Source organism: Euleptes europaea, chromosome 2 (assembly GCF_029931775.1).
Source record: "Euleptes europaea isolate rEulEur1 chromosome 2, rEulEur1.hap1, whole genome shotgun sequence".
NCBI classification, from domain to species: Eukaryota; Metazoa; Chordata; class Lepidosauria; order Squamata; family Sphaerodactylidae; genus Euleptes; species Euleptes europaea.
Genome location: NC_079313.1, coordinates 7,399,683 through 7,415,998, shown reverse-complemented (window position 1 = coordinate 7,415,998; position 16,316 = coordinate 7,399,683). Strand labels below are relative to the sequence as shown.

Here is a 16,316-nt window from a genome sequence, read left to right as displayed (position 1 = left end):
CCCCCACTAAAGACACCCAACCAGGGCGGAGCCTGAATTGAGCGGGGTTTGGGAAGGGGAGGTACTTTAATGCCATATAGTCCACCTTCCAAAGCGGCCACTTTTTTCCGGGGGAACTGATCTCTGTCGGCTGGAGATTAGTTGTAATAGCAGGAGATCTCCAGCTAGTACCTGGAGGTTGGCAACCCTACTGTAGGTTGAAAACCCCACTAAACACACCAGACCGGGCAAGGCACAGCTGAAGACTCCTTAGCCATATGCTAGAACTTGGCCTACTTTGGGCTTAGGGTTGCCAACCTCCAGGTACTGGCTGGAGATCTCCTGCTAATTCAACTGATCTCTAGCCAATAGAGATCAGTTCACCTGGAGAAAATGGCCACTTTGGCAATTGGACTCCATGGCACTGAAGTCCCTCCCCTCCTGAAACCCCACCCTCCTCAGACTCCACCCTAAAAAATCTCTCGCCAGTGGCGAAGAGGAACATGGCAACCCTATAGCTGGAGATCTCCCGCTATTACTACTGATCTCCAGCTGATAGAGATCAGTTCCCCTGGAGAAAATGGCTGCTTTGGCAGTAGTCCCTCCAGGTGCCAACCTCCAGGTACTAGGTGGAGATCTCCTGCTGTTACAACTGATATCCAGCCGATAGAGATCAGTTCCCCTGGAGAAAACGGCCGCTTTGGGGTCTGCTTATCTTCTGGGGCCCCAGTTTGGCAAGAGTTAATGTTGGGTCAGCGTTTTGTTCCCAGCCACCTGCCGCTCCTGCTTCTTTTAGTTCTGCCTTTCTATCCTGGGAGGCTTTGTTACCGTTTGTACCAGGCTGAAATTGGATCCAACATGTTCTGGCTTGGGTTTTTGAAATCTGCCCAGGCATTGTGAAGCCGAGCTCCTGGCGAGAAAGCCCCGTTTGCAACAAAAGGCATGCGAGAAATCTGGGCAGTTGAATGTCCTGCGCGCAGACCATAGGACAATGAAATTTAAAAATAGATATTTTCTTGCATAAAACAGCCCCTAAAGATTTCCAGCCGAATTTTGGAGAGAGAAAGGATAGACAATAACACAGCTGGGATCGCCGTGACAGTCTCATTAGACGCATCACTCTTTCTAATAGCATCTAGGGTTGCCAACTCCTGAGAAATTCCTGGAGATTTGAGATAGAGTTTAGGGGAGGGGAGAGTTTGGGGAGGGGCTAGGGTTGCCAACCTCCAGGTGGTGGAGAAGAAAAAGGCACCTCTATACTAATACCAATTAGGTTAGGAAAACAGTACAGGGGCAACAGTCATGTACAAAAAGGTGCAATTTATATAAGTACTGAAGTGAAAACATGTACAATATTGTACTCAACAAGGTAACCACACAACAAACTAACAATCAATATGTACAATATATATAGCAAGGAGCCACAATGATTTTCCAAGAGTCTCAGCAGAGTAACAGTAGCAATACAGTTTCTGTGTACAAAATTTCATAAGAAGCCACAATCTTCCATAGGATACGGCCGTTTCAGATTCACAATGATATGGAATCGTTCTTCAGTCCTTCAAATGTTGCTTCCAAAAAGTGTGCTGTCATACACAAACTTGATAGCATCCCACGTAGGGTAAGAATAAATCAGGTTACAAAAAGATGTCAGCAAAGTACATCACATAATGCAGCATCCTATGGAAGATTGTGGCTGGAGGTTGGCAAGCCTAATCATGCTCTGCTCGTGTGGCCCAGAGCCTGAGCGGAATGAAACCCGTGAGCTTGGCTGATTCTGCCATTCCCATCCTCCAAAGATCACAGCCATCTTACCCATGTGGCCTTGCGCTGGTACCGTGACAGCCGTTTGCTACCGCTGGGGGGGGGGGGGTCCCGCACACGCCATCTGGGTACTCGCATTCATGGGAGATCTAAAAATAGTCTGTCAAATGTTAAGGACCGGAGGCGGAACTGAGCAAGAAATGGGAAATGATACAGGAGAAGCGGGATGGCACGGAGCTCGGGGCAGGCAGAGAGTCGAAGATGCTGGGCCAAGCACCCCGCGAGGAATGCTGCCTGTTGGAAGAGAAGGCTTTTAAGAAGAGGTTAGATGGCCATCTATCAGCAATGCTGATTCTATGACCTGACGCAGATCATGAGAAGGAGGGCATCTTGGCCATCTTCTGGGCATGGAGTAGGGGTCACTAGGGGTGTGAGGGAGGGAGGCAGTTGTGAATTTTCTGCATTGTGCAGGGGGTTGGACTAGATGACCCCCACCTTCTTGGCCTACACCATGCTGAAACACATGAACACACGAAGCTGCCTTCTACTGAACCAGACCCTTGGTCCATCAAAGGCAGTATCGCCTACTTTGACCGGTAGCGGCTCTCCAGGGTCTAAGGCAGGGGTCTTCACATCACCTACTTGCCTAGTCCCTTTAACTGGAGATGCCGGGGATTGAACCTGGGACCTTCTGCATGCCAAGCAGATGCTCTACCACTGAGCCACGGCCCCTCTCCATGGCTCTCCAGGGTCTCAGGCAGAGGTCTTTCACATCACCTACTTGCCTAGTCCCTTGAACTGGAGATGCTGGGGATTGAACCTGGGACCTTCTGCATGCCAAGCAGAGATGCGCTACCACTGAACCACGGCCCCTTCTCATGTAGCAGCCTCCTGTGGCAGCTGTTCTGTGGCCACGGGTGTCAGAATTCCAGAGGTGCCCATACGCTCAAAAAGGATCGGGATCCCTGGACTAAAATATCCCATCCCCTTAATTATCAACACCTGTCAGGACAGCCGGTCGAAAAGAGGGATGAGCACATTTCCTTTCCTTTTCCTTCTATGGTATATTTTGTTGACTGTTTCGGTACTCTGCTTTCTACAGCTGTTATTTTGCCAAAAATTTTTTTATTGTATGCCTATTGTTGTAGGGTTTTGTTTTTTTACTTGATTTACAATGGGGTATTTTTGTGCAATAGAGCCCCATGGCGCAGAGTGGTTAGCTGCGGTACTGCAGTCCAAGCTCTGCTCACGACCTGAGTTCGATCCCGACAGAAGTCGGTTTCAGGTAGCCGGCTCAAGGTCGACTCGGCCTTCCACTCTTCCAAGGTCGATAAAATGAGTACCTGGCTTGCTGGGGGTAAAGGGAAGATGATTGGGGAATAGGGTTGCCAGGTTCCTCTTCACCACCGGCGGGAGATTTTGGGGACGGAGCCTGAAGAGGGCGGGGTTTGGGGAGGGGAGTGACTTCAATGCCATCAAGTCCAATTGACATAGCAGTCATTTTCTCCAGGGGAACTGATCTATATCGGCTGGAGATCACTTGTAATAGCAGGAGATCTCCATCTACTACCTGACGGTTGGCAACCCTACTGGAGAAGGCACTAGCAAACCACCCCGTAAACAAAGTCTGCCTAGTAAACTTTGGGATGTGACGTCACCCCATGGGTCAGGAATGACCCAGTGCTTGCTCAGGGGACCTTTACCTTTTAGTGTATTTCATTTATACGTGGGAAGTCCTGTGCTGATTTATTGGTGCACAAAACACAGCTGAAAGGATTGTACTTTTTATGGGGGAAATGTGCCAAAAGAGTGCCAAGTGTGAAAAGACCTATTTTGTTTTTATTCCAAAATGCTTGAAAAGACCTATTTTGTTTTTATTCCAAAATGCTTGGGGCGGCATAACTCTTTCTCCCCTCCCTAATGGGAATCTCCGCCCCGCCCCCCATCCTTCACCATATTGCCCCAAATGTCTTAGAAGCAAAGAAACCATACAATAGACAGCTGATGGAGCGGTTCAAGAAACAGCAGGGAAAGAGAGAATGATATCTCTGATTGCACACAGAACAACATCTCCTCATGTTGGGGGAGACGACGGAGCACCTGCTCCGTGGGCGGTTGCCTCTTTCTCTCTGCACCTGATCTTTATTTTTTTTTGCTGGGCTTCAGACTTCTCCCTCTTTTTTTTGGATAAATCATACTAGGATCTCTTGCTGCCCTCCAGAAGCAAAATCCCTCGGCTGCCTCTATGCCCTCCTCGATAACCATCTTCAAGTACTTGAAGGGCTGTCCTAGAGAGGAGGGCGCCGAGTTGTTTTCTGTTGCCCCAGAAGGCCGGACCAGAGAACAATGGGTTGAAATGAAATCAAAAGAGTTTCCGTCTAGACATTAGGAAGAATTTTCTAACAGTCAGAGCGGTTCCTCAGTGGAACAGGCTTCCTCGGGAGGTGGTGAGCTCTCCTTCCCTGGAGGTTTTTAAGCAGAGGCTAGGTGGCCATCTGTCAGCAATGCTGATTTTGTGACCTTAGGCAGATGATGAGAGGGAGGGCATCTTGGCCATCTTCTGGGCATGGAGTAGGGGTCACTGGGGGTGTGGGGGGGAGATAGTTGTGAATTTCCTGCACTGTGCAGAGGGTTGGACTAGATGACCCTGGTGGTCCCTTCCAACTCTATGATTCTGTGATTCTATGATTCAAGGGGCGCCTCTCTATTTAACACGTTTTTATCCTGCCCTTCCCCCAGTGTTCTCAGGGCGCTCTACACATTTCTCCCCTCGGCGACATGACAACCCTTTGAGGCTGGTTAGACTGAGAGTATGTTACTGACACCAAAACTCCCAGTGTGCGTTACAGATAAATGGGGATTTGAACCCAGACCACTCAAACCTGGATCTGACACTCAGACCCGGGGGGTCCCCAACCTTTTTGAGCCTGCGGGCACATTTGGAATTCCGACACGGGCCTGGTGGGCGTAGCAACGAAATGGCTGCCCACAAAATGGCTGCCGTAGAAGGCGGAGCCCGCACGAAATGATTGCCACAGATTAATTTCAGCCACCCAGTGATGATCCTTGTGCTGTGGTGGCAGCTGCTGCCAAAGAAACATTTAAATAAAATCTGCACAGCCAAAAAAATCTCCAATAGTCAATTGGAACCCTTGCTGAGCAAAAGCCCTACCAAGGACTTCACTGGTATATAATGTCATAGACTCCAATGGCCAACGCAGCCATTTTCTCCAGGGGAACTGATCCCTGTTGGCTGGAGATCAGTTGTAATAGCAGGAGATCGCCAGGTAGTACCTGGAGGTTGGCACCCTAGCCCTACCTTGCCCCACCCACTTCCTAAAAACACTTGGCGGGCACCAGAAAAGCTGTCCACGGGCACCACATTGGGGACCTCTGCTCTAACCACTATGCAGCATTGGCTCTACCATCTGCTTGGCCAGTGCTGGCAACAGGATGTGGATGGACCCACATGGGGATGGACTGGATGGACCCCCATTGGATGGATGGGCTGGATGGACCCACGTTGGGATGGACCCCCATTTAGGTATTTATTAACTTCATTTATACCTCGCATTTCTCCTTGATGGGCACCCAAAGCAGCTAATACCATTCTCCTTTCTTCCGTTTTATTCTCACAGCAATCCTTTGAGGGTAGCTTACACCGAGAGTGTGACTGGCCCAAGGTCACCCAGCAAGCTTCCATGATAGATTGGGGATCCAAATCTGGGTCTTCCACACCCTAGTCCAACACCATTACACCTCACTGGTCACCTGATGAACAGGCCAGAAGACCTGTGATCTTCGTGGCATTACATAATATGCTTGTGGGGGATTTCCCCCCTCTATTTCCCCCCCCCCCTGCAAACCTGAATTTTCCTCCAGCTTTGTAGAAACATCTCCCCTTTCTCTACTTGGCCCCATTGTGTGGATCTTTAAATCTGTACTCTGGAACCATAATCAGAATTAGATATACAGATTTATGCCTATAAATCAGGGGTGGGGAACCTTTTTTCCACCAAGGGCCATTTGAATATTTATAACATCACTCGTGGGCCATACAAAATTATCAACTTAAAAATTAGCTGACCAAGCCCCATGCAGGCAGCTGCCCCAGTGGGGGGAAGGAGGCCCCCACGTGAGGGGAAGGAGGCAGGCATCCAAGCGGTGGCACACTCACCCACCTGGTGGCACAGGATGGTCTGTTGCACCAGCCGGGCGTAGCTATCCAGCCACATGCCAGAGTTATTCCTGCTCCGCATGGTCGGGGCCGGATTCTACAGCTGGCTCCTGCTACCTTCACCTGTAGGGGTGAAATGAGGACACACTGGCTAAGAACTCCCCCCCCCCCGTGCGCATGCTGGCCCTGCCCCCTTTAACCCCTCCATTGTCGCCACGTCCGCCCCCAGCCCTCTTGTAATACAGAAGGAATACGTTTCTCCATGACCCGGGTGGGAAAGGGTTAACACAGTTTCTTGGGCGGTCCTAGCAGTTCCATAGCTAATGACTCTTCTGCAAGGGGGGGGGAGTTCCTTTTCTCAGCAAAACAAACTCACATCCACCTTGAATAGAGGCTGTTCCTGTCTGCAGGAGGGGGCGGATCGCCAGTCTTAGATTCTTCTGATCTAGAGATGTGCCAGGACCCACGAAGGGCCAAACCAAATGATTTTGCAGGCCTTACATGGCCCCCCGGGCCTGACGTTCCCCATCCCTGCTATAAATGATGAACATGATACCTATGAAGACCATATAGCATGCACCCATGATATAAATGAACTGCCAAATAGCCGGAGAGAAACAAACTGAAAGAGAAAATTAAGTAGGGACTGTTTGCTCCTCCCTGAACTTTCTATTCCTTCCGCATAATATTCTAACTTGGGGATACCCTCTCAAGTTTCTGTAAGTAGGTTTAGGATAGACACAAGGATGTCTTTCTTCATGCGATCCATACTTGACTTGTGGAACGCACCACTACAGGGCACAGTGAAGGCCAAAGATTGTGCAAAGGCGATTGCCCATAAGGAAGTAGCACTGTTTCCTGTTCTGACCCCGAGGCACCCCTGAGGTCAATGACGTCTGACACAGCTGATCTTGTAGGGTTGCCAGTGGGGCATGAGGGAGTAGGGTTGCTAAATCCAGGTTGGGAAACTCCTGGATATTTGGGGGGTGGAGCCTGGGGAGGGAAGGGACCTCAGCAGGGTACAATGCCATACAGTCCACCCTCCAAAGCATCTGTTTTCACCAGGGAAACTGATCTCTGTAATCTGGAGATGAGATGTAATTCCAGGGGGTCCCCAGGTCCCACCTGGAGGCTAGTGTCCCTACGTCTTGGCCCCTTATATGAGGATTGGCTACTAGGATTGGAGGTTTGGGCTAATGTCTACACAATGAACAAGAGGGGGGAGGAAATTACTCCCTGAGATGACGGCACTCCTAAATTTGGACAGAGGCCAATGTTCTGACTGCTCTGAACCAGTTTGGAGCCATTCAAGAGTGTATGAGTTCAGCCGGCTTCAGGCAAATGTGGATCAGTCCGCCCCCAGAGGGTTTGCGGCAGAGAGAAAAGCGATGTCATGCCGACGGCTCAGAAGTAGGTCAATGGTTTTCCGGGAGCCAGAGAAATGGATTTAATCCACTCTCCCGGCCAGCTGGAAATAGGACATGCAAATCACGCGGGGAGGAGGGGATTGGGTTCTCCCGAGCCAGTGATGGAAGCCACTGTTACATTTGGCTGTGAGTTGCTGCCAGCTTTCTCTGAAAGTGCAAATTAGACGCAAGCATGGTGTTCGAGGTCGGAAGAACATAACAACAAAAGAAAAGCTCTGCTGGATCAGACCAAGGTCCATCACGTACAGCAGTCTGTTTCCACAGGGGCCAACCAGGTGCCTCTAGGAAGCTCACAAACACGACTGCAGCAGCATTGTCCTGCCTATCTTCCAAAGCACCTAATATAATGGGCATGCTCCTTTGATACTGGAGAAAATAGGCATGCATCATGACTAGCATCCATTTTGACTAGTAGCCATGGATAGCCCTGTACTCCATCCTGTAGCATGCATGGCACTAGACTCATAGAATCATCAAGTTGGAAGGGACCATCAGGGTCATAAGAACATAAGAAAGGCCATGCTGGATCAGACCCAGGCCCATTAAGTCCAGCAGTCTGTTCACACAGTGGCCAACCAGGTGCCTCCAGGAAGCCCACAAACAAGAGGACATCAGCAGCATTCTCCTGCCTGTGTTCCACAGCACCTAATATAATAGGCCTGCTCCTCTGATCCTGGATAGAATAGAGATGCATCATGACTAGTATTCATTTTGACTAATAGTCATGGATAGCCTTCTCCTCTGTGAACACATCCACTCCCCTCTTAAAGCCTTCCAAGTTGGCAGCCATCACCACATCCTGGTGCAGGGAGTTCCACACTTCAGGTGAGTTTAAATCAAACCACTCAGAAGCTTCTTGCATTCTTCAGACACCAGGAAGAGTTGCCTCACATTAAATGCTTAGGGCTAAAGAAAACTCCAAAATGCCTTTTATGCAGGAACGTTTTCCCGCAGTCACCCTCTACGACTGCTTTGGGGTTCCTTTTGATTATGCATGCCTTTTCCGCCTGTCAGAGGTTGCCTCGCTCTCCCCACATGTTTTGCCCTCAGTTTCCAGATTCTGGCTAAAACAGCATCTGGTAAAAATGGGCAAAATGCACGGGTAGAACAAGGTGACCTCTGACAGTCAGAGAAGGCATGCATAATCACAAGGAAGCCCTGAAGCAGTCGGCGGGGGTGGCCACAGGGAAACGTCCCTGCATAAAAGGCCTAATAGTGCAAGACTTTATCTTAGGGGGTGGAAGATGTGCATTTCATTAAATGTAAAGGTAGTCCCCTGTGCAAGCACCGGGTCATTCCTGACCCATGGGGTGATGCCACATTCCGACATTTACTAGGCAGACTTTGTTTAAGGGGGGGGGGGTTGCCAGTGCCTTCCCCAGTCGTCTTCCCTTTACCCCCAACAAGCTGGGTATTCATTTGACTGACCTCGGAAGGATGGAAGGCTGAGCCAACCTTGAGCCGGCTACCTGAAACCGACTTCCGTCGGGATTGAACTCAGGTCACGAGCAGAGCTTTTGACTGCAGTACCGCAGCTCACCACTCTGCGCCACGGGGCTCCTAACATTAGCTATGCAGAAATTATCTTATTTGAAGATGACCCCCATTGTAGAGTGAATCCCTTAATCCGCATGGTGGCTAGACGTAACATGCCGGTTTTTAAAAATTAAGTCTGGGTTCCCCAAAACAGCACCGGGGTTTGTTTTGTTTGTCTGTTATTTCCCCATTTTGCAGGACCACATGCACAGAACACTCCATATGGAACGAACAAAAATGGGGAAATCAATCCCCCCAGCGTGCTTTTGGCATGGGGAAATGGCTGGGGGGGTGGGGGGGAGATAGAAGCCCTTCTTTATTTTTTAACAGGCATTTCCCGCAGCTGCTGTATGACTGCAGAGAACCTGAGCTGGGTCCAGGGAATCCAGACTCAGCTCATTAAAAACCCCTTTGTCTACTTTGGTTCAAATCTTGCTTCTTTTACAAATAAGGTGGATTTAGGTAACCTAGGTCATTTATGCATGGGTACTTTCACTCACATTCGCCCCCGGTCTGAATTGGTTGTTCCTTGGAGTTATGCATGAGTTTTCTATCCATTAGAGGTGACCTCGTGCCCAGCCCTCGCAATGTCCGGGTCTTCCCTTTCCTCTGTTAACCCGACTCTTTCATATTCCCTGAGCAAAGCCCGGGTGAAATTCCCATGCAGAAGGCAAAATCCAGGACACGCAAGTATGGTTTGTCTCACAGCCAGTTACAAAGCAGCATGTCCAGAGGAGGGGACTGAAGCACTTCCTGCTTCCTCAGAGCTCTTTCTGAGCAGAAGAAAAGCTTTTGAAAATCGAGGCTTGGATTTCTCCGCCCCTTTCAGATTGCTCCTTTTTGTTGTTGTTCTTCAAATCCTTTTTTATGTGGCAATTGGGCTTGGGGAGTGGGAATTTTCTCTCACAGTAAGCTCTACAAAGGAAGCCAATTTACAAAGCAGCATTTCAAGGGGCAGGGACTTGATTTGAGCTTGGAGACTGCTGGTGCAGAGATTCCCAACAGGAAAGCGTGGGTCCAGTGAGCAATGAACCTCAGGTAAAACTCCCATGCATAAATAGGGTTGCCAGGTCCCTCTTCGCCACCAGCGGGAGGTTTTGGGGGCATAGCCTGAGGAGGGCAGGGTTTACAGAGGGGAGGGACTTCAATTCCATTGAGTCCAATTGCCAAAGCGGCCATTTTCTCCAGGAGAACTGATCTCTATCGGCTGGAGATCGGTTGTAATAGCAGGAGATCTCCAACCCTATGGATGTTGGCAACCCTATCTTTGTTGCTTGTGATACTTGTAGTTCCCAAAGGGAGAGGAGGGGGCAGGGACATGAGGGGGCTGCTGTGGGCGACCTCGTGACATCACTTCCGGAAGAAACCCAATAATGACATCAATCCTCTCTAGGAATCACCAGACATTATGGTAAAACAATATCACTTTTGTGCATATTGTATCTGCTTCCACACTTTGAATCACTTTGCCTTATGTGTTACATGTTATAATAGATCACTTTGCACATTTCTATATTGTGTGTTGTAATTTGTACATATTCTGTTGCTTCTCCTTGGTTATATTGTAGGTGGTGTGAGTTGTAGAGCCTCAGGGCTGATTGGTTTATGTGACTACCTGGAGGCTGGCAACCCTATGCATAAAGGACCTTTATCTCTCACTGTCTCGGTGAAGATGTTCTCCTACCTTGTCAGGTTGCTGTACAGATGACAAAATAACGGGTCAGATGCCACCAGTCTGCTAAGCTGGCACATTCTGCCATAGCAAATAGACTTCTGTGGGTGGAGGAAGCTCTTTTCTCAGAGGTTGGCTCCTGGCTCCAGGGCAGCGGACTGGCCGGATCCAACCCAGTAGATGTGAAGGAAGCTCTACAGAAACGCCAAGTTTAAGTTCTTCAGCGGCAGATGAGAGATACAACTAAATAATGATATAGAAATGTTTCAAGATCTGGGTTTTTTTCCGACTCAGAAAATCCAGTTCTGGGTTTCCCCTCGCATAAATCGAAGCCCTGAGTTTAATTTCCTTGCTTTGTGTCGAATTGTCTCATGAAACTGACGCCATTTTTTTTTTTTTTTTTTTTGCATTGGTGGCATAAAAACGGTGTCAGGACAACAAATAAAACAGGAATGCCAAGCAACAGCACCAGGCAAAATGAAAAGACTAATAACAACAGTGTACGAAAATAGACGTACATCCCTGCTTGAACATGTGAACATATGAAGCTGCCTTATACTGAATCAGACCCTCGGTCCATCAAAGTCAGTATTGTCTACTCAGACCAGCAGCGGCTCTCCAGGGTCTCAGGCAGAGGTCTTCCACATCACCTACTTGCCTAGTCCCTTTAACTGGAGATGCTGGGGACTGAACCTGGGACCTTCTGCATGCCAAGCAGATGCTCTACCACTGAGCCACAGCCCCTCTCCATGGCTCTCCAGGGTCTCAGGCTGAGGTCTTTCACATCACCTACTTGCCTAGTCCCTTTAACTGGAGACGCCAGGGGATTGAACCTGGGACCTTCTGCATGACAAGCAGATGCTCTACAAACTGGTGGTCTCCAATGAGGACCACCAGGAGAGAGGACAGTTGTGGGCACTGAACAGATCAGTTCAGAATCTCCATCTGGAAAGCTGGGTGTGGACTCTATGGGAGTGTGATTCTTCAAGGATGTCTTCAGAGGGTTCTTCCTCAGCTTCTAGGGTTGGGTCCTCCTCTCCAAATGGTCACTATCTGAAGGCTCTTGAGGTTGCTCCTTCATACATTGTGCTCCTGAGTGTCCACAATGAGTGGACAAACAGAAGACAGGTGAGTGGATGGACAAGTAGAGACCTGTCTTTAGGTGAATGAGTGATTTGTCTTAATCACCCTACCTCAGTTATTCTAGAAGCTTCCCTCTTGCTTTGAGAAGTAACCATTCCTTTTCTGTTTCTCTCTGCAGTCAAAAAAGCCAAGTTTGATGGCCCTCAAGGTGAGTCCCTTTTTGCTATTTCATGTGACCTATTGAGACAAGGAGGGTTGTCAATATGTCAGTGTCTAGGGTTGCCAGCTTCCAGGTGGGGCCTGGAGATCTCCCGTTATTACAATTGATCTCCAGCCTACAGAGTCCACCTCCCTGGGAGAAAATGGCTGCTTTGGAGGGTGAATTCGATGGCATTATGCCATGCGGAGGTCCCTCCCCTCCTCAAACCCTGCCCTCCTCAGGCTCCACCCCCCAAAATCTCCAGGTATTTCCCAATTTGGAGTTGGCAACCCTAAGCCAGGGATTCCATGGTCACACGGCTCTTGCTCTTAGGAAGTTTCCGGAAGTCCTATTTGGCACAGGACTTCCTATAGGAAGTCCTATAACCTCCAACTTGGCGATAGTTAATGACATCTGTTGCCATTGGAAACTTTCGCACTTGGTGCTTTGTTTCCAGGCCTTAGTTCCCTGGGCAGCAGGAGGAACAACGGAGGAGCAACTGAAGGAGGTTAAGAATAGGGATGCGACAGATCTTCATAAATCTTTGTTTTGTTTTTGCTTCCTTGTTGTGCAGAGAGCCAGCGTGGTTTAGTGGTTAAGAGCAGTGGATTCTAATGTGGAGAACCAAGTTTGATTCCCCACTCCTCCACAGGAGTAGCGGACTCTAATCTGGCAAACCGGGTTCGATTCCCCACTCCTCCACATGAAGCCTGCTGGGTGACCTTGGGCTAGGCACAGTTCTCTCCGAACTCTCTCAGCCCCCCTACCTCACAGGGTATCTGTTGTGGGGAGAGGAAGGAAGGTGATCGTAAGCCACTTTGAGACTCCTTTTAAAAAGGTTAAGTATAAAAACCAGCTCTTCTTCTTCAGACAAAATGCATAAATCTTTCGTTTCTTGCCGCTTTCTGGCTCCTTGCGCTGAATTTTCACTTTTTCACCCAACTTTTTAAAAACAAGCACATCTAGCTTGGCTCTTAGTTTCAAATCATTCCCATTTTATCATCACAACAACCCTGTGAGGTAGGTTAGGCTGCAAGAGAGGGTGATCTATCTAAGGTCACCTGTTGACCATTGTGGCTGTGAGGGGAGGAGAAGAAGAAGAAGAAGAGTTGGTTTTTTTACGTCGACTTTCTCTACCACTTAAGGAAGAGTCAAACTGGCTTACAATCTCCTTGCCTTCCCCTCCCCCCAACAGACATCCTGTGAGATAGGTGGGGCTGAGAGAGCTGTGACTAGCCCAAGGTCACCCAGCTGGCTTTATGTGTAAAAAAAGGTAAAGGTCCCCTGTGCAAGCACCGGGTCATTCCTGACCCATGGGGTGACGTCACATCCCGACGTTTCCTAGGCAGACTTTGTTTATGGGGTGGTTTGCCAGTGCCTTCCCCAGTCATCTTCCCTTTACCCCCAGCAAGCTGGGTACTCATTTTACTGACCTCAGAAGGATGGAAGGCCGAGTCAACCTGGAGCTGGCTACATGAAACCGACTACCTTCTGGATCGAACTCAGGTCATGAGCAGAGCTTGGACTGCAGTACTGCAGCTTTACCACTCTGCGCCACGGGGCTTCATGTGTAGGAGTGGGGAAACCCATCGAGTTCACCAGATTAGCCTCCGCAGCTCATGTGGAGGAGTGGGGAATCAAACCCAGTTCTCCAGATCAGAGTCCGCCACTCCAAACCACCGCTCTTAACTAATACAGCACCACTTGAACCCACTGCTGCTGGCTCCTAGTCTAACACTAACTGCTTCACTCTGCTGGCTCTCCCGCGTTTACTGTTCTGTATCGCTCTTTCCCTGGCAGAAAAATTCAACACGTACGTGACCCTCAAAGTGCAGAATGTGAAGAGTACCACGATTGCAGTGCGAGGAAACCTTCCATGCTGGGAGCAAGATTTCATGTTGTAAGCAATTTATAGTTGTAGGAAGGAGGGCTGGAAATGGGCAGAAACTGGGCAAGGGGCCTACAAGTAGACCTGAAACATATGTAGTACATGCAAATAAAAATGTAAGTCAAGAGCAATGTGGTGATTCTAAGCCTACTAACATATTGGAAGTACGTACTGGAATCAAGGAGCTTCTAAGGGTGAAAGGAAAGGAAGTGCGTTAGTGTTCATTGAACAACACCAGAGTATGGTGAAGTGTTATATGGCGGCTAAGAAGCCCAATGCAATTCTAGGCTGCATCAACAGGAGTATTGTGTCTAGATCAAGGGAAGTATTACTTCCGCTGTATTCTGCATTGGTCAGACCTCACATGGAATACTGTGTCCAGTTTTGGGCTCCACAATTTAAGAAGGATGTTGACAAGTTGGAGCATGTCCAGAGGAGGGCGACCAGAATGGTGAATGGTCTGGAATCAATGCCCTATGAGGAGAGACTTAAGGAGTTGGGTTTGTTTAGTCTGGAGAAGAGAAGGTTAAGAGGTGACATGATAGCCATGCTTAAATATTTGAAGGGATGTCATGTTAAAGAGGGAACTAGCTTGTTCTCGGTTGCTTCAGAGACTAGAACACGGAGTAATGGATTTAAACTAAGAGAAAAGCGATTCCACCTAAACGTTAGGAAGAATTTTCTGACAGTGAGGGCGGTTCGAAGGTGGAATGCGCTGCCTCGTGGGGTGTGGAGTCCCCGTCTTTGGAGGTCTTTAAGCAGAGGTTGGATGGCCATCTGTCGGGAGCGCTTTGATTGTGGGATCCTGCATGGCAGGGGGTTGGACTAGATGGCCCTTGTGGTCTCTTCCAACCTTTTGTGATTTTGTGATTTTGGGGGGGGTGATTTTGTGTCATGTTGTTTCTTTAGCAGCCTGCAAGGGGGGGCTGTTGGTTTTTTGTCAAGACAATTCTGTTTAAAAGTCCGGAAATGTGGCGATGGTCGGGGATGGGAGGAATGAGATGGAGGGAGAGGTGGACGCATTGAGGCGTCTTCCTGTCTTAACACCCTGCAGTTGTAGGCCTGGAATCTCCGGCACAGGCTAATATTCATGCTTCTCTTCTAGCGAGATCAATCGCCTGGACCTAGGGTTGACGGTGGAGGTGTGGAACAAAGGTCTCATCTGGGACACCATGGTGGGCACGGTTTGGATCCCTCTACGCACAATTCGGCAATCCAATGAGGTGTGTATAGACCTCCAGTTGCATCCCTCAATCCTGGACCTTTTGTCTGTGTGCGAGAGAGGGGATAACTCAGTCAACGTAGGCTATAGCCTCATCTACATGTAGAACATATCCTATATATAGTTTTGTTCACCCCGTCTCAAAAAGGATGTCATAAAACCGGATCAAGTGCATACAGCAGTTTCCCTAGCAGCAAAGGGTAAAGTACTGGGGGCAAGATAGGGTTGCCATGCGCTCATTGAGGATGGGAGATCCCATAGGCCACTGGAAAACCCTGGACGTGACATCATGCCTCTCTAGGAATTGCCAGAAACTCTATGGTGAAACCATAGAGTTTGCAGAGATTCCTAGAGGTGACTGATGTCATTTCTGGAGAAAACCCAAAAGGGCGTCGGCCCTCTCTAGGAATCACCAACTCTATCCCAGAGGTTGTCTTTGGGCGACAAAGCAAAAGGCCACCAGAATGAAAGATAACAGATTAGTAGGGTTGGACTGTCTGTTTGGTTGATACTGGTATGCACACTTTGAATGTAATGTAAATCCCCTTTCTTCTCTCTTTTCCTGCCTCTGCCCCCCCCCCACTTTTTAGGAAGGCCCTGGGGAGTGGATCACCCTTGACTCTCATGTCATCATGACCGACAATGAGATCTCCGGGACCAAGGACCCCACCTTCCATCGCATCCTCTTGGATACCCGCTTCGAACTGCCACTTGGTACAGTCCCACCAACGTTTAACTTGTACGGAATCTGGTCAAACCGTTTCACATGCGTTCCCCAGTTTGTAATCCTGACCACAACCCTCTACATAAGCCAGTGTTATGGTTGCCGATGGGAAGGGTTGGAGCTGAGAAAGTCTGACCTGCCCACGGCCACCAACCCTGACCTGGATGGCCTAGGCTAGTCCGATCTCTTCAGCTCTCAGAAGCTAAGCAGGGTCGGCCCTGGTTAGTATTTGGATGGGAGACCACCAAGGAATACCAGGGTTGCTATGCAGAGGAAGGCACTGGCAAACCACCTCTGTTCGTCTCTTGCCATGAAACCCCCATGGGATTGCCATAACCTGGCTAGCACTTTCCACCTTCACCACCACGACATGGGTCACATGAAGTTGAGTTATGCTGAAGAAGAAGAAGAGTTGGTTTTTATATGTCGACTTTCTCTACCACTGAAGGAAGAATCAAACCAGCTTACAATCTCCTTCCCTTCCCCTCCCCACAACAGATGTCCTGTCAGGTAGGTGGGGCTGAGAGAGGGTGGCTAGCCAAAGGACACCCAGCTGGCTTCATGTGTAGGAGTGGGGAAACAAATCCAGTTGACCAGATTAGCCTCTGCCGCTCATGTGGAGGAGAGGGGAATCAAACCCGGTTC

General features: G+C 49.1%; 1 protein-coding gene across 1 annotated transcript in view; it reads left to right on the top strand.

Moving 5' to 3' along the window:
* Positions 1 to 8,978: 8,978 nt before the first annotated feature.
* UNC13A (unc-13 homolog A) overlaps positions 8,979 to 16,316 on the top strand; it is a 117,791-nt gene continuing 110,453 nt past the window's right edge. Inside the window, exons 1-5 of the mRNA XM_056867696.1 lie at positions 8,979 to 8,991; positions 11,817 to 11,846; positions 13,638 to 13,737; positions 14,831 to 14,948; positions 15,538 to 15,661. Of these exons, the coding sequence (XP_056723674.1) occupies positions 8,979 to 8,991; positions 11,817 to 11,846; positions 13,638 to 13,737; positions 14,831 to 14,948; positions 15,538 to 15,661 (385 nt within the window). The remainder of the gene's footprint in view (positions 8,992 to 11,816; positions 11,847 to 13,637; positions 13,738 to 14,830; positions 14,949 to 15,537; positions 15,662 to 16,316) is intronic.